Source organism: Equus asinus, chromosome 24 (assembly GCF_041296235.1).
Source record: "Equus asinus isolate D_3611 breed Donkey chromosome 24, EquAss-T2T_v2, whole genome shotgun sequence".
NCBI classification, from domain to species: Eukaryota; Metazoa; Chordata; class Mammalia; order Perissodactyla; family Equidae; genus Equus; species Equus asinus.
Genome location: NC_091813.1, coordinates 28014975 through 28038539, shown reverse-complemented (window position 1 = coordinate 28038539; position 23565 = coordinate 28014975). Strand labels below are relative to the sequence as shown.

Sequence of the window (23565 nt, the reverse complement as noted above, 5' to 3'; positions counted from 1 at the left end):
AGGCCTGTTGGATTTCAAAGTACCTGCTTCTTTATGAGGCCATGTTCATTTTGCCACCTTCAGTGTGTGTCAATTTGAGAATAAGGATGTATGGGGCCAGGCTTTATCACATTTGTAAATGAGTCATCTGGTCACTTCCCTGCAATATACTGCTGACCACCAGAGAGAAGAGAGGGAGATAGGATAGCAGGGAAGGAATATGAATGTTCCCATAAGTTCATTGTGTGCTAGTGAGACCATAGAGTCCACTTAAAAAGGTTTGTAAAATAAGAATCTAGGTTGATTTGAGTGGAAGGAAGTTTGATGTGAGGGTGGAATTTATCCATTTTCATTGGAGATTTTGCAGAATCTATTGCTCATAGATGGCAATATTTTTCTCTTCATAGGTTCTATAGCATCTTCTGTTTCAACTCTAATTCAGACAGCTATACTCATTGTCCAGTACCTACAGCGAGGGCTGAGTTTGGACAGAGCCTTTTATGAAGCATGCTTGGAAACATATGTCCACTCCCAGCATTCACCAGCAAACCGGAAGGTACTGTAAAGTGTTTCATACAGCTTTCTGAGTTGTTAACAGTCTATGTTGTTGAGTAGGAGGAAATTCTGTTGATGGCAACTTTAATGACCCACGAGAGTCGACCATTCCAATTATGCCCTAACAGAGATTGAGTATCCAAGTACTTTTTTTGAAAATAGCTTAAATGTAAATATTACTTCCTTGAAACTTATCTATCATCAGGAAAAGTGAAATTTAGCTTATAATGTACATTGAAGAATGTGTATGAGAGTTGTAAGATGATCACATGGGGACTAGAAAACTGTTACTTCTCTGCTAGTCTTTTGGTAATAGCACTTATATGTTGGTGCTTGTACACCATGTGTTTTTGTCTCCTACCAGCTTGTGCAGGCTTTACTGGAGAAATGTGTTTCTTCTCTGCGAGCACATGAAACCTGGGGTAACTCCATTCTTGCCATGGGGCTGTGGCCAGATTCTCTGCCCTCAGCTCTCTTTGCTGCGGAAGATTCTCACCTCTCTATGGTCCGAAGTGATGGACAGATCTTAGCCTATTGCCTCAACAGGATGAGCATGAAAACGAGCAGCTGGGCAAGGTTAGTGGAGCCCTGAGCTTACAGGTCTCTGGCATCTTGACTTTTTTTTTTTTTTTCCATGATAATAGTCATGACCCAACATATTTGACTAGAATGTTAACTATTATCCACATAGTTGCATTGTGATATTGCTCCCTAATTCTTATTCGTTAGGTATATGTTTTAATTGTCCCCTTTTGGAGGGGACTCATTTTTTCCCATTATCTCTTTGATTTTTTCATTTGTAAAGTTATTTTCTTGGTTCTTTGAAATATGAAATGAAAGTTTGTTCTAGTACTACCTTTGCTTATCCCTATGAATTTCAGGGTTCAGCCTCTTACCTTGCCAGACTTAGAGAAAATTATGCAGTCCTCCAACCCTGAGAGCTTGAAATTCAGTTCAGTCGAAGTAGATACTTACTGGATCGATGAACCAGATGTTCTGGCCATGGCCGTTAAATTGCTCATAGAAAGAGCAACTAATCAAGATTGGATGCTCAGAGTTAAATGGCTGTATCATTTAGCCAAGAATATACCACAGGGGCTTGGTGAGTAGAAAAGCTTAATTTGTTTAATGAGGGAATTTATGTACACTTACCCTGTTTTAGTGCCTCAGCAGCTGTATTATTCTGTGGCTGCATTGTTAAAATTACATCTGGGAGAGCTCCTAAGCAAGAAATTTATGACTTAGTGTTACGGTTTGTGTAGCTGTTAAAAATTAAGGAACATGCCTGCCCATAGATGTGCCCCAAGAGAAACTTTTTTCCCATGTAATTCTTAGCATTTCAGGATCCGTCCGTCTTTCTATCAAATCCAAAAGGAGAATGTACTATATTATGTTATTTTTAATTTTTTTTAACATCCTGCTTTTTTGCTATGCTGATGCTTCTGCACAACTATTCCATCTGGGAAAGGTGTTGCTTTTGGTAAATTCATTTCCCATAAAAGTGCATAAGATTGTAATCTTATTTTAGTTCCAGTGCCGTAAGTGGTCATGCTCAATTTTTCTGTACTTATTTCATTCTAAGAGAGGGAAAAGCAGCAGTAGCAAACTCATATGGGTTGGAAAGTACAGGACATGGAATTTATTGGTAGAACTTTTTGACTAAAGTAATTGAGTTTATGTGAGCCTTTCTACTCCAGGAGAACTTGTAGATAAGCCAATGATTATGTACATTATTGTGTGTACACAATATATACTCTCTAAATATATAGAGGGAATTTGTATAAATATTCTAATCTGCATTGTTCTATATGATAGCTACTAGCCACTGGTCGCTACTAAAATATAAATTCGTTAATTAAAATTAAATAAAAGCTAAAATCTAGTCCTTTTGTTGCACTGGCCACATTTCAAGTGTGTATTACTGTGAGACTAGTGGCTACTCTGACAGCACAGCTATAGAATGTGTTTATCACTGCGGAAAGTTCAATTTGACGGCACTGCTTTAGATACTAACATGTTTCTCCTTCCTTCACAGAGTCAATACAGATTCATTTGGAAGCTAGTGCTGCATCTCTTAGGAATTTTTACTCAAATTCTCTCTCAGCTGGGATCAGTAATGTCATCAAAGTTTTACAACCAAGTATAACAGGTACTGCACCTGATTGATTTCTAGCTCTCAGTACTGTTCAGGACACTTGTCCATTGAGTTCATGAAAAAGACCTGTCAGAGCTCCTACTGTAACAAACAGTACTTTTTAGAAGACTCAGATTATCCAGGTGCAAATTCTACTTCTTTGTTCCAAATTATCCGTTTATCTTTCAAGTTTCTGATAGAGGAGGATGATACACAGTATAGTGAGGACACAGGAGTTGCAAGACTGGGCTCTGGTCCCAACTCCACAAACCGGCTTGTTAATTTTGGGCCCATCCTTCATACTCGCTGCCTGTGTTTGAAAAATATGGGAATTAAATTAATTTCTCTGGGGTCCCTTCCACTTACATTCTGTGATTTATTAGTACTGTTAACTGAAAGGGTTTTAAACTATAACCTATTTGACTTGAAGGGAAAACAATACAGGATCAGTTTCTTCAGAATATATAAAATCTTAATGATGAAGTTATAAAGCCTTAAAGACAAAGTTATAAACTCATAATGATAAAAGAGAGTTATTCAAGCTATCTCATCAGATGAAGTATTTGAAATTTCTTTTTAATTAAGGAGTGAGAGAGCAAACTTATTTACCAGGACAGAACAATATGAAGTTGATGGAACATAAGCATTAGTGAGGGCATTCACAGGACCAGATTTTTAATTTCCTATCCCCATCTTCATCTGATATGGATCAAAACATACCGTTAGCTGTTTAGTTTAGAAAAACTATGCATGATGCTTTTCTGCTAAACCGGTTACCTCATGTGCACTAAAGGTAATGGGGTGAGTGGTTGGGAAGAAGTCACACTATAGAGAAAACTACTGAAGTAGTCAGATTTTGGCTGAACTAAGTTATGGCTTTCCAACCATGAAAAAATTTTGGTTTTGGGGAACACAGTTCTAAAGTAGATTAGCAGGTGCCCTTTGGCAGACACCGTTTGCTCACTGTTGGAATATATTAGGTCCACCTTCATTGTCCTTTTTTTTTTTCTTTTTTTTTTTCTTTTTTTTTTTCTGCTTTTTCTCCCAAAATCCCCCACAGTATATAGTTGTATATTTTAGTTGTGGGTCCCTCTAGTGGTACGCGGGACGCCGCCTCAACGTGGCCTGATGAGTGCTGCCATGTCTGCGCCCGGGATCTGAACCGGCGAAACCCTGGGCCGCCACAGCGGAGCGCGTGAACTTAACCACTCGGCCACGGGGCCGGCCCCTGTTGTCCTTTTTAATGGTGTGGCTCTGGATTGTGTAGTTTTCCTGGACTTTGGAATATGGGTTCCCTCCTGTGTACCTGCTGTTCACAGGAGGCGTTTGTTAGTCTACTGTATGGTGGATGTCCTTAAAACTTGAAGTCCCCCACTGACCCATCCTACCCAGCCACCTTCAAATTAGTATTACCGTTCTTCTCTCTTACCTCCCTCCCTTGGGTTCTCACAGCTTCTGGAGAGTGTCAGAGTCTGATCACTGCTGCTTTATGGAAGAGGTAACAAGTTTGAGCCAAAGGAGTGAGAAGTGGCCGCAGCAGCCACATCCGCTGATTTTAAAGAAATGGCTTTTAGGTGAAATAATCTTGAGTTGTTTTTCTTATTGAAAGTAAATGATGAGATGTAGTCATTCATTTTCTGCCATGTAGGTTAGTTTTTTTGTGGCTAATGGTGAACAATTGGGTAATTAAGTCCATGGATTCTTTTCTGACCAGTCATGGGACCTGGGGAAATGAATGCATTGGTTGCAATGTTGATGTTCTAGCAGGGATCACCTGTATGTCCTGTAGTGGAATGAATTTTCATAGTAGAAATTTTGCATTGAGAAAGAAAATAGCATAAAAACTATTGAACCCTGCTTTTCTAATATTACGGGCTGAGACCAGCGTTTCTCTGTTTGACCTCTTTCCCATCAGGACTCATCTTGATCAAAGTAAAACAATGAAAATCCTCAAGTGAAATTTGCCAGCAAGGAATTTAACTCAAAAATTTTTATTTTTTGTTTTATTTTTTAAACCAGATGAATTTGTGATCCCTCTGGACCCCCGATGGAATGTGCAGGCTTTGGACATCATCAGAAATTCAATGGACTTTGATCCACAAACGGACCAGCCTGAGCAGCTCTTTCCCCTTTTAGAGTCTATTGCAAACAAGTAGGTGAAGCCTGCTGTTGTGGGCACTGTTTGCCTCCCTATGCACTATGGATCACAGATTATACCTTTCCCATGACTGAAATACAGTTAACATGTGTTTAGTTTTCTGAATCCAAGAAGGGAGGGGGTGTTGTGTTAGACACGATTGCCTCCATTACCTTCTCTCCTTCCTGCTCTATGCTCAGTAAAGTAATTCTGACTGTAATGTCAAAATGTTTGTGAATGTTGCAGGTTCTTAAGAATTTAATAGATACACTAGGTTACAATTACTGGTGGGATTTATTTTACGATTAATCCTTTATCATAGTTTAGTTGTTGTCATAGGCTACTCATGTTTCTACTGTTTGCTTTTGATTCCTGGAAGCCCCTCCCATTTTCACCTACTCGTTCTCTCACATGTCCTTTCCTGAGCATAGTTACGTAGGCATAGAAATTTACATATTTGTTATATAATCTGGTCTTTCCTCACTTTTTAATTTAATGACCAGTAGTATTTTTTTAATTGGCCATCAATGTAATAAATTTTTAAAATAATTTTGTAGTTGAGGTGTAATGTGTGTTACAGAAAAGTACACTAATAATGAGTGTATATTGTTTGGATAAATTTTCACAAAGTGAACTCACACATGTGATATGTACTAGCTGCCAGGGGCTCTCTTGTCCCCCTTCCCAGTAACTCGCCCTTCCTCCTCCTCAGGTAACTTCCAACACCACAGATAAATTTTATGATGGCCAATTTTAAAAGTTCGCAGAGTAGTTTGTCAGATCATGGCAGAGGAAGAGAGTGAGGACTGGCAGTCTACCAGACGCAGCTGTTTCCAGCCGTTTGTCTTCTCTCCCGACAACTTAGTGCTCATCACTTTCACTTTCATCTCTCTAGTCTGGAATTTGCAGAGGCAGGAGAGGAATGGCAGAGTGAAGGAGATTGATGTTCCACATGTCAGGGTTCAGCAGGTAGAAGATATGATTGATGAGTATTATTAATCAATAACTATTTGTTGTGTTATTGAATCTCACTTCAGGACAATCATATATCTTGACCGGGAAAAACGGATTTATACTGAAACAAATTTGGTTTCTGTTGGTGGCAAAAAGTTAAGAAATAGTGTTTTGAGAATGTCCTTTGAATTCCATAAAGGTAAGAACATTTCCTTTAATATTCTTCAGTTGTGCATCTGATTGCATAATGTTGCTGAAGATGAGAGACAGATAGCAGAGCCAGAGCTTGAAACCTAGGTCTTTTGGCTCAAAAAGTACAAGCTCATAAGCATTTGGTTATAGTCTTCATTTTTTTAAATTGAAAATTTAACCATATTTCTTTGAAAAAATTCAAACTATATAGAAGTATAAAAATTGAAGAAGTCTACTCTTGCAGCATCTACTGTTAATAGTAGATTCCTTTGTATCTTCTCATAATTATCTGGGTTATCTAGCCATCCAAACATATATGCACTTAGTTTTCATTATGTATTTAAACAAATGCTTTTTTTCATTAAGACATTATGAACATCTATAGGCATACATGCCTGATTTGCTAAGCTTATTAATAGTAGGCTGAGAATTTGCTTTTGGTTTCGACCTTTCGGAATCGACTTTTTTCCTGGGGATGACATTAAGTTCCAGATTGCTGTTGACTTTGAAGATGTCCAGAGGTTAATTTAAATCTGATGAATGTTCTTATTTATATCAACTCTAAGATCCAGAGAGCTATCACAGCTTGCCCCATGAAATTGTGGTCAATCTTGCTGCTTTTTTCGAACTTTGTGATGCGCTAATCCTGCTCTGGGTACAGTCCTCCCAGGGGATGGTGTCTGATGCCTCTGTCCATGAGGTGAGCAAATTTACCTGTTTTTATTTTAAACAACATTTGTCTTGGCACAAAGATTCTTAGGGGCAAGACTCACTTCAGTGTTTTTATTATATGTCCAGTATTATTTGAGAAATGTAATTGTTCTTAATAGTTTTAAATATATACACATATTTTAAAGCTTTATGGGGTATAATTGATATATAATAAATGGCATATATTTAAAGTGTACAGTTTTATATGTTTCGACATGTATATACCTGTCAGACCTTTAGCACAATTCGAGATAGTGAAACATACCGATCATCCTCAAACCTTTCTGCATGTTCTTTTGCATTCTCTTCCTCTCCCCTGCCCTACTCCCAATGAGGGATACATTGATCTGATTTCTGTTACTATAGATGAGTTGCATTTTCTATAAATGGAGTTATAAGTATATGTATATATTTTTGTCTGGCTTCTTTCACTCAAAATAGTTATTTTGAATACATCCATTATTTTGTGTATCAAGAGTTCATTCCTTTTTATTGTCAAGTAATATTCCATTGAATGTATCTACTACGACTTATTTATCCATCTACCTGTTGATGGACATTGAAATTTTAACAATTATATTTTACTTCCCCTTAAGCCGTCTTAGACACCATTGTCACATATAGATTAAATTGAGTTTTGAATCCAGATTATTCTAGTAATTCTAGTAAACTAGAGTAGCACATCTTAAACTTTTTGATCTCAAGACCTCTTTATGGTCTTGAAAGTTACCAAAATGCCAAAGAACTTGTGTTTATGTGGTTGCATCTATCAGTATTTACTATATTAGGAAATAAATGTGAGAAATATAAAAAATATTTATTAATCTGTTTAAAAATATAGTAGCAAGTCCATTTCATGTTAACATGAATGACATTTTTAATGAAAAGCAACTCTTTTCCAAAACAAAAATTAATGGCAAGAGTGGAACTGTTGTACATTTTTGCAAGCCTCTTTAATGTCTTGCTTAGCAGAAGAAGGCTGGATTCTCGCACGTGCTTCTGCAGTCAGTCTCTTACTCTACGTTGTTTGGGTTGAAGTTTGAAGAAAAACTGGCCTCTGTTCATACAGTTATGAGGTTGGAAAAGGGAAGAGTATTTTAAAAGCCATTTCACAAAATTGTGAATATTCTTTGATACTATACCACAACTTGACAAGTGGTAGTTTTGGACTTGTATGGGGAGTCTAAACAAGTATCACTGAGCTTGTTGTGCATGAAGATCCATTGGTCTGGCTTGCACTTTGGATGGACTTTTACCCTTGCATGCGTTTGTAGCTCATGCATTGGCAATTTGGAAAATATTGTCCACTGAGCTATCAGGTCTTTCAAATGTTGACACATTTCATTCTTCAATATAAATAAATTTAAAAAGTGACACTCATGGAAAATTATCATAAATCTTATCAAAATATCTTGAAGTATTAAGAAGTTGTCAAGCTCTTGGTTTTTCAAAGTTCAAGGTTTTGCATGAAAGTTTGTATTTTATCACTGGAAACAAATACTTGCAATTTTTTTTAAGTGACAGATTCACTTCATTCATTTTCAATACACTGTTTGCCAGATACTCAATCACAGTTTGTCTGTCCATCCTTTTTTTTTGGGGGGGTACCATCACTGCAAATGTCATCATAATGAAAAAGACAAATAACGTGATATTATTATGAAAATAGCTTAGACCCCATGGAACCTCTGAAAGGAATCTTAAGACCACTTTGCTCTAAAAATATATTATTAGAAGAACAGTGTTGGAGACTCACATTACCTGATTTGCATTACAAAGCTCCGTTAGTTAAAACAGTAGTTATTATCATAAGGACAGACATAGACCAATGAAACAAAAAGAGAATTCAGAAATAGACCCTCACATATATAGTCAATTGTTTTGTGGGGTTTTTTTGTTTGTTTGTTTTTGCCAAACGTGCAAAAGTAGTTTAATGGGGGAAAACAGTCCATTCAACAAATAATGATGAGGCAACTAGATGTCCATATAATAAAGTAAAAATGAGTCTTTACCCCTGCCTTACATTTTATAGAAAAGTTACCTGAAAATGGATCGTAGACCTAAATATAAAAGCTTAAACTATGAACCGTCTGAAAGAAAACAGAGGAGAAAATCTTCACAGCCTGAGGATAGGCAAGATTTCAGAGGATTTTTCATACAAGAAAAAAATTGATAAATTTTGTCAAAATTAAAAACTTCTGTTTTTAGTAGACAGCTTTAAGAAAATGAAAGCACTGGGAGAAACTGTTTACAAATCATATATAAATTATATAAACAAACTAATAAGGCAGCCTAATTTTAAAATTGAGCAAGAGAATTTGAATAGATGCTTCTCAGAAGATATGTAAAAGTCCATTAAGAACTTAAAAAATTGCAACGTCATTAGTTATCAAGGAAATGTAAGTTGAAACCACAGTGAGGTGCCACCCACCAGAATGGCTAAAACTAAAATCTCATTAACAGTAGCAGGTATTGGCAAGGAAATGGGAACTCGCCGACACTGCTGGTTAGAATACAAAATAGTGCGGCTGCTTTGTAAAACGAGTTGACGGTCTTTTATGAAATTACACGTACGCTTACCATATGACCCAATACAATTTATCCTCTGTTTGCATGGGTTCCACACCCCTGATTTCAACCCACTGCAGACTGTAAACATACTGTACATGATACATAGTGGCCTGAATTCATAGATGCGGAACCCACAGAACCTGAGGATACGGAGAGCTGACTGAGGGACTTGAGCATGCTCAGATTTTGGTATCTACAGGAGTCCTGCAACCAATCCCCTCCAGATACCCAGAGATGACTGTACTTCCATTTTTTCTAATGTAGTAGCTCTGAACTTCAAGTAATAGTAGGAAAGATCTTTGTCTTCTCTGACTGCTTTAATGACCTTGAAAATACTCCAGTCAAATGTTAGAGCTTTCATGCATGTATGCTGAGTGTTGATTAATAATTGAAGTATCTATTTTGTGTCTTTAATGGGAGATGTTTGTGAGCCGTTTTGGTTTACTTTGTTTTTAGATCTTGGATTCTCTCTGGTGGCGGGACCGATTTTGGACTGTGGCCGACACGGTAAAAGTGGATGCTCCAGGCCTGGCCCTGCTTGCCCTTCACTGGCACTGGGTTTTAAAACATTTGGTCCGTCAGATCCCCCAACTCCTGAAGAGCCATGAAGACAAGTAAGACTCAACATTTAGAGTAATAATGTCAATATCTACAGTACTGATGACGTTAAAGAGAAGAGGGTTTGGAATTGAAACTCTTCTAATTTCTTTAATTTGGTTTATTCCCTTGGCCTATTGGTGAATGTAAATCAAATATAAAATGTAAATGATGTTTCTTACTATCCAGCATTTCCCCCTTTCCTTACTTTCCTTCTGCCATTTATCTCTTTCTTTAAAGATATTACAAAGAGATTCAGACAGTCTCAGACCATATTCAGAATTGCCTCGGGAGCCCGACTGGTGGCTTCATTGGGATAAAGAAGTTGCAGAAGTTCCTGGGACGACCGTTTCCTTTTAAGGTATGTCTTGGAAGCATGTAGTAAACATAAAGATTGACCCTTTCTGGGATCGGACCTGTGGCCGAATGGTTGGGTTCGCACACCATGCTTCGGTGGCCCGGGGTTTCCCTGGTTTGGGTCCTGAGTGCAGACATGGCACCGCTTGTCAGTTCATGTTGAAGCGGCGTCCCATATGGCACAACCAGAGGCACTCACAGCTAGAATATACAACTATGTGCTGGGGGGCTTTGGGGAGGAGAAGAAGAAGAAGAAGAAGAAGAAGAAGAAGAAAAGATTGGCACCAGATGTTAGCACAGGTGCCAATCTTTAAAATAAAATAAAAAGATTGATCCAGTCTTCTGAAGTTTTCCTGGAATGGGGGAACTCCTGTTTAACGAGATTTCATCCTTGTCTGCAAAGCTTAACTCTTAAATGTTCAATGAATACTATTAACTGACTTGTTAAATGTTATTTTACTTATTCTTGAGATTAACTTTGTTGCTGTAACATCTCCTGAGAGCAACAGGAGTAAACAAATGCCATATTTTCTAGAAGCATTAAGGAAACCCTTTAAGTTTTTTCTCAGACATGAATAGGCTGCTAAACAGACCCACATTTCTCCTCTATAGTAGGCTCTCTTGGATTTTGTTGTTTCAGCACAAGCTGGTGGTGGAGTGTTTTTCACAATTAAAAGTGGTTAACAGAGCCCTTGCCATCAGGGAGCGGATGCCTGCTCTTGGGGAGAGTGGATGGCGGGAAGACGTTAGTCGGCTTGAAATGGTGGCTTCTAAGTGGACATTAAAGAGAAGTCTCCTACAGGCCTGGGGATTGGTCCTCAGAGCTAATATTCTGGAAGATGTCAACCCAGGTAATATACTGTGGTGTTTGGCCAGCTGACAGATGTTCTAAAATTTTTCCCTTAGATTTTCTTTTTTTTTTTTTTTTGTATGCTGTAACTACCATTAAATAAGTGTCAGGCATAGGGCTAAACCTTACATATATTGTTTAATTCTGTCATTAGAATTGTGCAGGTATTAATTGCATCATTTAACAGATGAGAAACTCAAGCTCAGGTTAAGTTAAATGCAGGTTAAGCTCACAGTGGCCTGACTGGCTCTGGGGAATCTGAGCCTGCATACTGCCCACTATGGTATAATAACACATATGTCTTTCTGTCCAGATGAATTGAAGAATCTTGTGAATGGTCTTTGTTTAGAACTAAAGGCCAAAGGAATTTCACTTGGCTTTCTGGAGAAAAAGCACAATGAAGCTTCCTCCCTGTCTCAGCCAGACTTTACCTCCTTAATCCGGCTTACCAGGAGCGTGCAGTTGTGGCCTGCAATGGAGTACCTGGCTATGCTTTGGCAGTACAAAGTGACAGCTGACTTTATGACACAGGCTTGTCTGAGAGGGTAAGCCATCTGTTTAGTTTTTTCTTCAGAGGAACTTATTTTCTTATTAGGTTATTCCATGTATCCTACATGTCAGACAAAGCACAGCCTTGTCTTGAGGGGGAATAGTTGCTGAAACAGGGAGGTCGGTTGCCACTTTGGAAAACCAAAACTTCTTGATTGTTTGCCTGTTTTGACTGCATCCCTAAATATTATTAGGTGTTTTTCCAGTAGAATTGCTTGCTCATTTTTAAATAAATGTACTCCTGAGTTCTGTGTTCCATCTTTCCATATGTAGCAGTTTTCTAGCAGTTCACTGATAGCCCACAGCCCACCCTTTCTCCTTCTCTATTTTTGGAACAGGTCCAGCAAAACTCAGCAACCCCAGATAGATGAGGAGATAAGTCATCTCATCACATTTTGTCTTAAGCACACATCAGTTGCTCCTCAAGAGCTGCGAGACCTTTGGGCCATATTGCACCATCAGAAGGTAAAAACCAAAATCAAAAACCTGCTTTATACTATGAGCTGGTTAAATTTTCTATGACAGACTGGTTGCAGGATGTTTTATTTATTTAATCTTAAAATTATATGTTGTAAACTCCAGTCATATCTGAATTAACTTTCAAAGGGGAGAACTTTGAATGTTCTTTTGTACTAATTACCTGGGTATTTCTCAACTCTTATCACAGAATCATTCTATTCAGTTTCATTTATCTGTTTTGCTGACATTATAATTGTGTGATGTATTTTACTTATATTTTCTCATGCAACCTTAAAAAGCAGATCTCATTTTAGTCTTATAAAATTGTGAACAGGTTGAGTGACTTGACTGAGATGACCAGGCAGCAGAAAATCAGGAACATTAGGAGTAATATCTTTAAATCTATGTTAGTTTTAGATGAGTCTTAGAAGACAGAGAGAACTTATAACTTGATTTATGGAATATTTCTCAAATATTCTGTCTAATTATTCCTTTATCTCTAGGTGTCTACTGAGGAAATTCTTTCTTTGTGGTCTGAGTTGTTTAATTCCACGTTGATGTCTTTCTGGAGCAGTACTGTGACCACAAATCCAGAGTACTGGCTAACGTGGAGCCCTCTGCCTGATGTGCAGCAGAGGGAGATGCCCAAGTCCCTTTTGGACTCCACACTGAAGGTTTGTTGGCATAAAATCATAAAAATGTTTGATGACAGTGGAAAAATTTCTCAGTGGGTCTAGGAATAAACATTTATTTCTAGGATAGAGCAGTGACTAAATGTGTGATTGCAATACTTTATTTTCTGCAGGATGTTAATAAATGTACCTTCAAAAAAGGTATTCCATTTAAATGTTTTGGGAAATTCTGAGTTAATGTAAAAAAGGTTTTCTTTAATAAGTCTTTAATTTCTTGTCTAATTAAAATATTTTTTCTAATTATAAAATATTTAAACAGTACAGAAATGTGTATGCGTGTGTGTGTAAATGTAGAATTCACTAGGATTAGCCACTCTTTTCTCTGTATCCATCTTACATCTTATCTATCTATCTTTTTTTTATAATTCTTTTTTTTTTTTTTTTGCTGGGAAAGATTCACCTTGAGCTAACATCTGTTGCCAGTCTTCCTCTTTTTTTTTTCCCCCTCCCCAAAGCCCCGGTACATAGTTGTATATTCTAGTTGTAAGTCCTTCTTGAAGTTCTTCTATGTGAGCCACTGCCACAGCGTGGCTACTGACAGACAAGTGGTGTGGTTCCGCTCCCGGGAACCAAACCAAGGCCGCTGAAGTGGGATGTGCTGAACTTTAACCACTAGGCCATCAGGGCTGGCCCAGTCAACATATATTTTTATATTAAATATATATGTAAATAAAAATAAGACCACTTTCTTTGTTCACATAATATGTCATGGAAATCTGTACCTGTCATTTCAGCTTATTCTTTTTAAGGTATTTCATTACACTAATATGCTAGAATTTATTTGATCCCTTGCTTATTGATAACTCTTAAGGTTTCTTGCCTTTCTTTCCCCCCTTCCTATAACAACCATAGCTGCATCAATTACCCTTGTATAAGTCTTTGTTCATTCTATGTATATGTTACAAGAATTGGAATTTAACTCTTGCTCAAAGTGTCTGCACATTTAAGGAAATTGATAGATACTATCAGAATGTCTAGGAAAGTGTTTTTGATTTTTAATTTTTTAAATATGCTAGGAGATGGTGAAGAGGGAGGTCACAAAGTCTGGATGACTGCAGGAGGACCTAAGGCTAGAGCACAGTTTCACTTATCGTATATACAAGGACCTCTTTTTCCATATCTTTGCCATACTAAGTGTTACTAGCGTTTTTAAATATTTCCAACCATACAATTTTTAAAATCTCATTTTAATTCGTATTCTTTTGATTATTGCGATTGAACATCTTTATATATGTCTTTTTATTTCTTTGAATTTTCTAGTCATGTTTATTGTCTGTTGGTAAAAAAAAAAAAAAGAAAAAGCGTTGTTCATTTTATTGTTGAAGATCTCTTCATATATTGTGGATATTAAACCTTTACCCAACATACGGTTGGAAATATATTTCTGGTGTTCTGTTGTCTCAAGTTTGATGATGTTTTCTTAGGTCACACAAGTTTTATAGTATTTTCTTTTCAAATATGCCAGCCCCTTCCTACTTTTTGGCTTAGGTGTCAGGCTTTTTTTTTTAAAGATTGGCACCTGAGCTGACATGTGTTGCTAATCTTATTTCTTTTTCTTCTCCCAAAAGCCCCCCAGTACACAGTTGTATATTGTAGTTGTGAGTGCTTCTCATTGTGCTATGTGGGACACTGTCTCAGTATGACCTGACGAGCAGTGCCATGTCTGCGCCCAGGATCTGAACCACTAAAACCCTGGGGACCGCCAAAGCAGGGCGTGCGAACTTAACCACTTGGCCAGGGGGCCGGCCCCGGGTGTCGTGCTTTTTAAAAGTCTTTGTTCACTACCCATAGAGTTAAAAACCATTTGCCCATATTTTCTTCTATGTTTCTGTTTTATATTTATATTACTTTCATCTGGATATCATATTTTGTGAGGTAAGGATGCAAATTTTTTTATTTTATACAAGCATTCTAAAGCATTACCACCACCAGTTTTGACTAATTCATGCTTTCCACTCTCATTTGAAATGTGACCTGTGTTATATACCTTATTCCCACAAATTTTCATGAGTTTATTTTTGGACTCTTTTCTGTCCCATTGCTCTTTCAAAATTGATTTCTTTATTGTAAAAGATCTCTCAAAGCCTTTAGTGTTAAACCTGTGAACCCCCAAAAGTTGCACAGACTCAGTGTTTCCTGTCATGTGTATTTGACCACCTAACCCTTTGCTGTGGACAGCTATTGCTGTGTCCTAGGTACAGAGTCCACAGAGCACAGATTTAGCAAACGTTGTCTCTGGCTCTTAGGTTTGTCTTCTAACTTTCTCCCTGCCTCCAAGGCTCACCTTCCTGCATTGTGCCCCCAGCTCTACTGTGAGAATGGTCTTCCTGATGCCGAGGTTTGAGAGGTTTTTCTTCTGCATTACTAAACATCCACCACTCCTCGTTAATAGAGAATGGAATCCATGTTCCTTTAAGGCCTGCTACACCTGACCCCATTCTTTCTTTCTGATCCTGTCTCAGGCTGATGTTTAGCTGCTCCTAGCAACCTGAACATCCTTATATTACTCTCTTTCTTCCCCTAGGGTGCCCAGTGCTGCTTGTTGAAACCCTTTTAGTTAATTTCTAAAAGTTGCTTGACTCCTCTCCATCCATCAGGGCCCTGGCAGTCTCAGTAAAGCTGTGTTCTCCAAGTGCTGCTTTGAAGTCTTGACCAGTAGCTGTAGAGCAAGTCCCTGGGATGTGAATGGCCTCCCCATCCTGTCCTCCTCACACGTCACCCTGGGGGAGTGGGTTGAGAGAGCCCAGCAGCTTCGGGACGTCAGCTCGGTGCTCTGGACTAACATGGCCGTCCCTTCAGTAGCAGAGTTCAGGTATTCCCTCCCCCTGGGAAGACTGTAACGTGCCTATCTTTTCTCCAGAATATGCAGCAGGCACCTCCGTGAGAATTTGCTTCTGTGGTCGCTAGTTCTGGTGGGTGAAGGCAAGGGTGCTTTCTGCCTGGATCAGCAGGTTTTCAGCCCAGGACAGAGGCTACCAAGAGTTGGCTAGTTCTTCTGTCAATTGCAAGCATAGTGTGATCAAGAGGGTGGTGTTTAAAAAAACCATATGATCATGTGAGAATAGACATTCACCTCCAAGTTTTGGCAGCACAGTCTGCTGTATCATTTTCTGAAGGGACGATAGTGTGAGAAAGGAATGCTGTTTGCTGTGGTACAAGCCCTTAAGTGCTTCCTTGTTCCCACAGATGCATGGATTCTCAGCTTCAGGGGCTGGTGCTGTGCCGGCACCTGGCAGGCCTGGCACAGCTACTCCCCGAGCCCCGGCGGCAGGAATATATGCAGAACTGCGAGCAGCTGCTCCTTGGGGACAGCCAGGCCTTCCAGCATGTGGGCCAGACTCTTGGGGACATGGCCGGACAGGAGGCACTGCCCAAAGAGCTGCTGTGCCTCTTGCTCACCTCCCTGCGCCACTTGTTTGGGGAAGGGGATGGTAAGCGGAACCTGCCCGAGCCAGCCCGGCGTGGGAGCCTCTGGGTGAGCCTTGGCTTGCTCCAGATTCAGACATGGCTTCCCCAGGCACGCTTCGACCCCGCAGTGAAGAGGGAATACAAGCTCAAGTACGCTAAGGAAGAGGTATGGAGGCGAGAGTTTGGAGCCTGGGCTCCATCCCTGACTGGCTGGGTTTGTTGAGTATATTACTCCTTTTACTCCCTTTCGGGTTTTCAGAGCATCAAAGGGTTGATTTTGCATAAGCTGCCTCTGACTTCCCAGGAGTGGGTTCCTTTTTGAGAGTTCCCTGAGTAGGCTCAGGCACTAGGAGGGGCCCTTCCTAAGGTTCTGATGTATCTGACAATAGGCTGCAGTCGCAGAGGGCATGGCAGTAGAACACTGGTGGTGTCCCTCACTCTTCAGCCTCCCTCTACTGAGCTAAGCTTTGGATATCTGGATTTGGAAAACTTCTCTGGACAGGGTATAGTATTCCTCAGATTTTGAACTTTTGGTGTTTGTTATCTAAAACTCAGCAATCAAGTAGATTCAGATAATGTGGTATCCCTTGCTATTTGAATTTCCAACCAAACTCAGGAACTGAATGTATTAAGTTAGTGATATACTATTTCTATGTTTTAAAGAAGGAAAATTATATTAGTTGGGGTGAAGGCTAAGCTTTTATAGGAGAGCCTTAGCAGTTTAGTGGCATAAATAAGATAGTTTCACCCAGCAACTCTGAGGTGAGTGGTGCAGGTTAGTGGAGCAGAACCCTCTGCCCTTCGGTCATTCAGGAACCCAGCTTTCTTCCTTCCACTGCTCTACCCTGCCTGGGGCATTGTCTTCTCAGGCATGCTCTTAGCTGGGCACAGCAGACCGGTTTCTCCTCTTTCCGTTAGTTACACCGGCTGCAGTGCGAGTGGAAGACCCGAAACCTCTCATCACAGCTACAAACTGGAAGAGACCTGGAAGATGAAGTTGGTATCAATTACTCTCATCCTCACGTCAGGTAACACAGTAGAGTGATTATTTGGGTTGGGAGTTATTGACTCAAATCTCCTTAAAAAAAAAGAAATTTTTACGGGCCGGCCCCATGGCCGAGTGGTTAAGTTCGCACACTCTGCTATGGCGGGCCAGGGTTTTCCTGGTTCGGATCCTGGGTGCGGACATGGCACCACTCATCAGGCCGTGTTGAGGCGGCGTCCCACGTGCCACAACTAGAAGAACCCACAACTAAAATATACAACTATGTGCTTGGGGGATTTGGGGAGAAAAAGCAGAAAGAAAAAAAAAGAGAAAAAAGAAGATTGGCAACAGTTGTAAGCTTAGGTGCCAATCTTTAAAAAAAAAAGACATTTTGAGGTTGACCTTTGCAATGTAATTACAGTGTTAGCAGAGGTGATGATCTCCATCTCAGAACTACATTGGCAGTTAGATCCCAAAGCCATGCTTATAGTTAGGAAAGATACATACTTTGTGGAAGTAGGGGAAGGATTCACGTGGGGTCAAGGAAGGGGGCTGAAACCGGAACTTACTCTCAGCATGGAAGAAGTTGGGTGCAGCAATGTGCGCTGTGTGTCTGTTGGCGTTAGGAAGTACCACGTAGTATATTGGGTGCTGAGTCTCAGTCCTGTCCCTGTCCTTTGACTTTAGACCTTGGGTGGACCACTTAATGCCTTGAAATCTCAGTGTCCACATTTGTAAAACGAGAATAATAGTACCTGCTTCAGTGTGTTCTGATTAGGCTTTTATGATTTATGTATCTAAAGTACTTAACAGCATATGTTGCACCTGGTAAATGCTGTATATATATTATCCGTTTTCATTATAGTTGTCAATATCATCATTGTATTATTCCTCAGTAGTTGAAATGTCTTCATTCTATTTCCTGAGGGCTCAGTCTAGATTTTCTGCTCTTCCTCTGACAGAATAGGCATATTGTGTTAATTTGCCTTTAGGTTGCTTCGCCAAAGAATTGACCAGCTGGAGAATTTAATCTGCAGCCTCTCGAAGAAGCAGGCCTTCAGACCCCAGCTGCCTGCGTATGAGTCCCTAGTGCAGGAGATTCACCACTACGTCACCAGCATTGCCAAGGCCTCTGCCATTCAGGATCTGCTCACGCGGCTCCTGGAGGCCCTCCACATGGACGGGCCTCGATCCTCCCAGGTGGCCCAGAACCTTCTGAAGGAGGAGGCGTCTTGGCAGCAGTCGCACCACCAGTTCAGAAAGCGGCTGGCGGAAGAGTTTGCCCTGTATCCAGACTCTGTGGCCCCTCTGCAGGCATCCATCTTGCAGTTGCAGCATGGCATGAGGCTGGTGGCCTCCGAGGTCCATGCCTCATTCCACAATAGTGTGGTCTCTGCGGACAGGCTGGGTGCCTTGGCCACATCCCTGTTGGCTTTCCCGTCGGTGGGCCCCACCTTCCCTACCTACTATGCTCATGCGGATGCTTTGTGCTCAGTGAAGTCAGAGGAGGTTCTGCGAGGCCTTGGGAAGTTGATCCTCAGGCGCTCAGGAGGAAAGGACCTGGAAGGCAAGGGCCAGAGCTCCTGCCCCACCCGAGAGCAGCTGCTGATGAACGCCCTCCTGTACCTGCGCTCCCATGTGCTGTGCAAGGGAGAGCTGGACCAGAGGGCCCTGCAGCTCTTCAGACACGTGTGTCAGGTAAGCCCGTCTTGGGGGGCCTGCCCTGACCCCTCTTGTAGGGAGCTGGCTCTTGTACAAGCAGGGCGCCTGTAGGACATTAGCAGTGCCCAGTGTAGATTGTGTGGGGTTATGGACTGGGGAGGAGCTAGTGTCTGTACCTTTTTCCCATTTAACTATCTGGTTTTGGGGTCTTTAGTCCCTCGATTTTTAAGAGATTTTAAAAAAACAGTGATGTTAGCTCTTCATCTGTGATACACACTGCAAATACTTTTTTCTAGTTTCTTGGTTGTGTTTTGATTTTGTTTATGCTGATTTTCCCATGTAAATGTATCAACTTTTAATATTAAGAAAATAATTTGTTTTTTCCTTACTAAAACCAATTTGTTCTCATTGTAGACAATTAAAAGAATAAATATAAGCAAAAATTTCTAATAATTCTCTTATTGCTATATAACATGTTAGCTAACTCTGTTAGCATATTGGTGTATCCCATTCTAGGCTTGCTTATTTGTGTATATATATAATGGTTAGTGTATGTCTATGACACTCTAAATGTTTTTAAGTCATTTGTCCCACTGGGTTACAAATCTTTTTTGGTAGTAGAACCCTTTTAAAAATAAAAATCTTAGCATAGCGGTCCAATGTTTAGCAGATAAAAAAGATACTCTGGTAGAGGACAATTCTATCTCCTGCGTGGTCCCTGAGACAGGTCCTTAAATTGCCAGAGCTCTACAAACTACTAAAAAGTTGATTCTGTTTTATAGATTGCTTTTAAAAACCTGACAGCATTTAGTGATTATTTTTCTCCATAGTTAGGTATTCTTCACCTGTATCATATTTGGTGACTGTCCAGTTTTCTATTCTATGGATATGCCATAAGTCATTTAACTAATTTCCTGTCCTTCAACATTTACAAATGTATGTAATCTTTTTTGCTATTTGGGAAAAAAAACACTGCCACCATAAATAGTCTTATATAGCTGGATCTTTGGGTTCAAATTCTAGAAAGCAGAATTGCAAGGACAAAGGTTAACTGTTTTTAGGCTTTTATTACAGATTATCTTCCTGAATGGTGGATGCTCATTTCCTCAGTGTCCTCATCAGTATGGGATGGTTTCTTTAAATTATAGTTTTTGCCAGTTGAAGGACCTAAAATCTTAGAGATAGTAGAGGATTTAAGAAGTATCTGGTGAGGCGTTGTTCATTTTTGCCTGATTGGTGTCCCTAGACCACCCTGTCTGTCTCCAGCCCAGGGTTTCCTTTCCTCAACCTCTGGGCCAGCTCCTTGAGGTGCCAGCCAAGTGCAGTCTGATTCAGAGCTCCTGCGATGTCGACCCTGACCCTGTCCTTAGGATAAAGCACCCTTAACTCCTAACAGGAAGTTCCCAACAGTTCTATTGTAGCAAGTTTTTCACCTGCGAAATTATAATAGTACAGCAAGAGGGATTTTAGGAAACTGAGGTTGCTGCAGATACACAGTTTGAAGAAAAGCCCGCTTGCTCTCTGTTACACGGTATTTAGTTTCTTGGGTGTGGACATTTATTGTTTTTGAACTATGGTGCTTCTGTTTTTATGGGACATTAAGAAGTAGCAAGTCTTGCCTTTGTTCGTTGTAAGTGCCTCAGTAAAGGCAAATAAGCTTCCTTCCAAATGTGTGACTTTTCAGGAAATCATCAATGAGTGGGATGAACAGGAACGCATAGCTCAAGAGAAGGCCGAGCAGGAAAGCAGCCTGTACAGATACAGGAGCAGGAAGTCCAGGACAGCCCTGAGTGAGGAGGAGGAGGAAGAACGGGAGTTCAGAAAACAGTTCCCGCTGCATGAAAAGGTTGGGTGGTGGTGGCAGGGTTTGTTTTGGAATGAATTCCCTTTGTACCACACACATTCCCTTCGAGTGGTTTTGTATCTTTTTACGCTATGGTAATGCACGTAAGTTGCTACTTCATTTTCTTGACTGTTCACACTCTGTCGTTCCCTTTCCTTTTACTCTGTTTTGAACTGGATTTTGAGCTGGATTTTTATTTTTAAAAGTTCAATTGCTAATGTTATTTACAGGACTTCGCAGATGTTTTGGTAGAACCAACGCTAGAAGAGAAGGGAACTTCAGATGGGCAAGGAGAAGCAGCAGCCTCAGACCCCACCCTCCTGTCCCAGAGCTCAATGCAGGCTGTGATGCTGATCCACCAGCAGCTGTGCCTCAGCTTTGCTCGGTCCCTGTGGTACCAACAGACTGTACCGCCACATGAGGCAAAGCATTACCTCAGCCTGTTTCTGTCCTGCTACCAGACTGGGGCATCCCTCGTGACACACTTTTACCCCCTGATGGGTATGGCAGTTAAATTTTGTTATACTCTTGGGAAATCAAAATGAGTAGATGTGCTTGCTACTTTGGAACAATTAAATGAAAGGCTTAAGCTAATTCAAAAGAATTGATTTAAAATTCTGTAATAAAGATGGATTTTCATCATTTGAATACTATGGAAAGAAGAGATTAAGAAAATAAGGACATGGACTTAGTTTAAATGGTCTTGTTCCTGGGCATTATTTCCAATTTATCTCTCGTAGCTTTAGTGTTTTTCAAATGAAATTATGTATTCCTGGGAGCAACCTGGGAACTCAGAAATTAATCTCTCAGAATATGGTTTGATATAGTATCCTACATGACCTTATGAGTTATTCCGTGCAAGTAGGAAGGAGGCTTTAAATTTTATCTCTACCTACCAAAAACAGCTACAGAAACTAGGAATTTAAATTCATCAAACCAAAATTCCACCCTCTCGATTACAGCCAGGCAGGGCCGTGAGTTCCTCTGTATATACCAGAAACTTGGCAGATTTTGGTGACTGACTACTGGTGTATTAGGGTCATAGTCCTCTAGGCCTGTGTTGCTTTGGGGCTAATGTCATTAGTTTTGATAGTTCATTATTTCTGAGTGTGTTTCTGATATCTTCATAGCTTGATAGATCAACTTACTGAGTTCACTGACTTTACTATGATGTTAACTTCACAGGAGTTGAGCTGAATGACCAACTTTTGGGCAGCCAACTTTTGGCCTGCACTGTCTCTCATAACACTCTCTTTGGGGAGGCAGCCTCAGACCTGATGGTGAAGCCTGATGGGCCCTATGACTTCTACCAGCATCCCAACATCCCAGAAGCACGGCATTGTCAACCTGTGCTTCAAGGTTTCTCTGAGGCTGTCAGTCAGCTGCTGCAGGATTGGCCGGAACACCCGGCACTTGAGCAGGTAGGGCAGCCGCTAAGCAGGGGCCACTGAGGATGTGGCCTCTCGCCATCCCCAGGGGCATTCACTTACACATTTGAATATATAAAAATATGTAAACTGGGGTTTACAGGACCCCAGTTCAGTGAGATGCTACTCTCTGCAGGATAAACATACCATATGCTGTTATATAAATGATGTTTGGGATTCCACTGATTTTGTTGATCAGGGTTTCCTGTCCACATGTTAAAATGTTGCTATCTTGCTCTGTTTATTCAGACACATATTCATACTAGCAAGGCCTGACATTTTCAAAATTGAAAATGTCGAAGTTTTAACTCAGACCTTGCTCTGCGATCTGCACCCAATTGTATAATAACTCTTATAACAGAGAGTAATAAGAATAATTGTTGAACTCATCTTCTTTCCAGAGTAACACAGCAGATAAAGTGTTTGTCCCAGTCAGGGTCTGCAGTCCTGGCAGTTTTGTCCACAGCTTTCCCAGGTGCTCTTGAAGCAGGGCCTTTGCATGAACTTCCGGTCAAGCCTCTCTTCAGTACTTGCTAACTTTGGGTGATTGATATTCTGTGGAGACACCCAAATCTTTTTTTTTTCTTTCTCCTGCAGCTGCTGGTTGTAATGGACAGAATTCGTAGTTTCCCGCTTTCCAGCCCTATCTCAAAATTCCTGAATGGCTTAGAGATCCTTCTGGCAAAGGCACAGGTAAGATGATTCTCTCTCCTTCTCATTTTAGTTTGTGGTCAATTGAAAAAAGATTATCTTGTGGCACCTTTATTGTGAGAGGGACAGAAAGTTATAGTTTTGGTTGAGAGGGATAAATCTCCTTGGTTTTTCTTGCATGGGGTCAGATCACTGCAAGTGAAGCTGTTGCCTCCATGATGCCTGTGAGGGGCCTGCCTCACCTCTTCTTAAGGGTGGGTCGCAGTTTCTACTGGTACTGAGAGCTCACCCTGCCAGGACTTCCAGGTGGCCTGCAGGCTGGCTAAGTGCCTCACACGTCACCCCCTCAGTCCTCTCACAGCCTCTGAAGTAGCTGGTGCTTCCCTGGTTATCAGATTAGGGTTCTGCACCTTGGAGGGGTCACGTGACTAATAAGAATTTAGGCTCAGGGCTCTAAATCACGTGCTTTTTGCCTGCTTCTAAATTTGGCTCTGCTGGAGTTCCCTCGCGTGACCAGGAAGAACTTGAAGCTGGATACACTGGATGTAAACTCATTGCTGCTGTTGCTAAATCAGCATCAAAGTTGTTTAAGGGTCCAGTGGGCTTCACACAAGAAAAGTCCAGGATGTTCCTGAGGAAGCTCGTGAATAAGGGGTTGCATAATGGCTATAGAAAATTCTATCTTTGTTTCTTTAGGATTGGGAGGAGAATGCAAGTCGAGCTCTGTCTCTGCGGAAACATCTCGATTTGGTCAGTCAGATGATCATTCGTTGGCGCAAACTGGAACTGAAGTAAGTGATAGATTTGTCACTCCCCTCACCCTCCTGAACTTCTGTAGGGCTCTAATGCTAG

The 23565-nt window shown here is 40.5% G+C and overlaps 1 protein-coding gene across 1 annotated transcript in view; it reads left to right on the top strand.

The window, feature by feature from the left end:
* Positions 1-23565, top strand: part of MDN1 (midasin AAA ATPase 1) — a 162033-nt gene that overhangs the window by 98125 nt on the left and 40343 nt on the right. Inside the window, exons 47-68 of the mRNA XM_014866691.3 lie at positions 387-535; positions 899-1110; positions 1416-1636; positions 2570-2683; positions 4688-4820; positions 5843-5958; positions 6518-6651; positions 9690-9847; positions 10071-10191; positions 10828-11038; positions 11351-11582; positions 11925-12051; positions 12549-12719; positions 15335-15549; positions 15924-16311; positions 17064-17173; positions 18123-18828; positions 20477-20638; positions 20866-21136; positions 21821-22056; positions 22660-22755; positions 23410-23504. Coding sequence (XP_014722177.3) covers positions 387-535; positions 899-1110; positions 1416-1636; positions 2570-2683; positions 4688-4820; positions 5843-5958; positions 6518-6651; positions 9690-9847; positions 10071-10191; positions 10828-11038; positions 11351-11582; positions 11925-12051; positions 12549-12719; positions 15335-15549; positions 15924-16311; positions 17064-17173; positions 18123-18828; positions 20477-20638; positions 20866-21136; positions 21821-22056; positions 22660-22755; positions 23410-23504 — 4378 coding nt within the window. The remainder of the gene's footprint in view (positions 1-386; positions 536-898; positions 1111-1415; positions 1637-2569; positions 2684-4687; positions 4821-5842; positions 5959-6517; positions 6652-9689; positions 9848-10070; positions 10192-10827; positions 11039-11350; positions 11583-11924; positions 12052-12548; positions 12720-15334; positions 15550-15923; positions 16312-17063; positions 17174-18122; positions 18829-20476; positions 20639-20865; positions 21137-21820; positions 22057-22659; positions 22756-23409; positions 23505-23565) is intronic.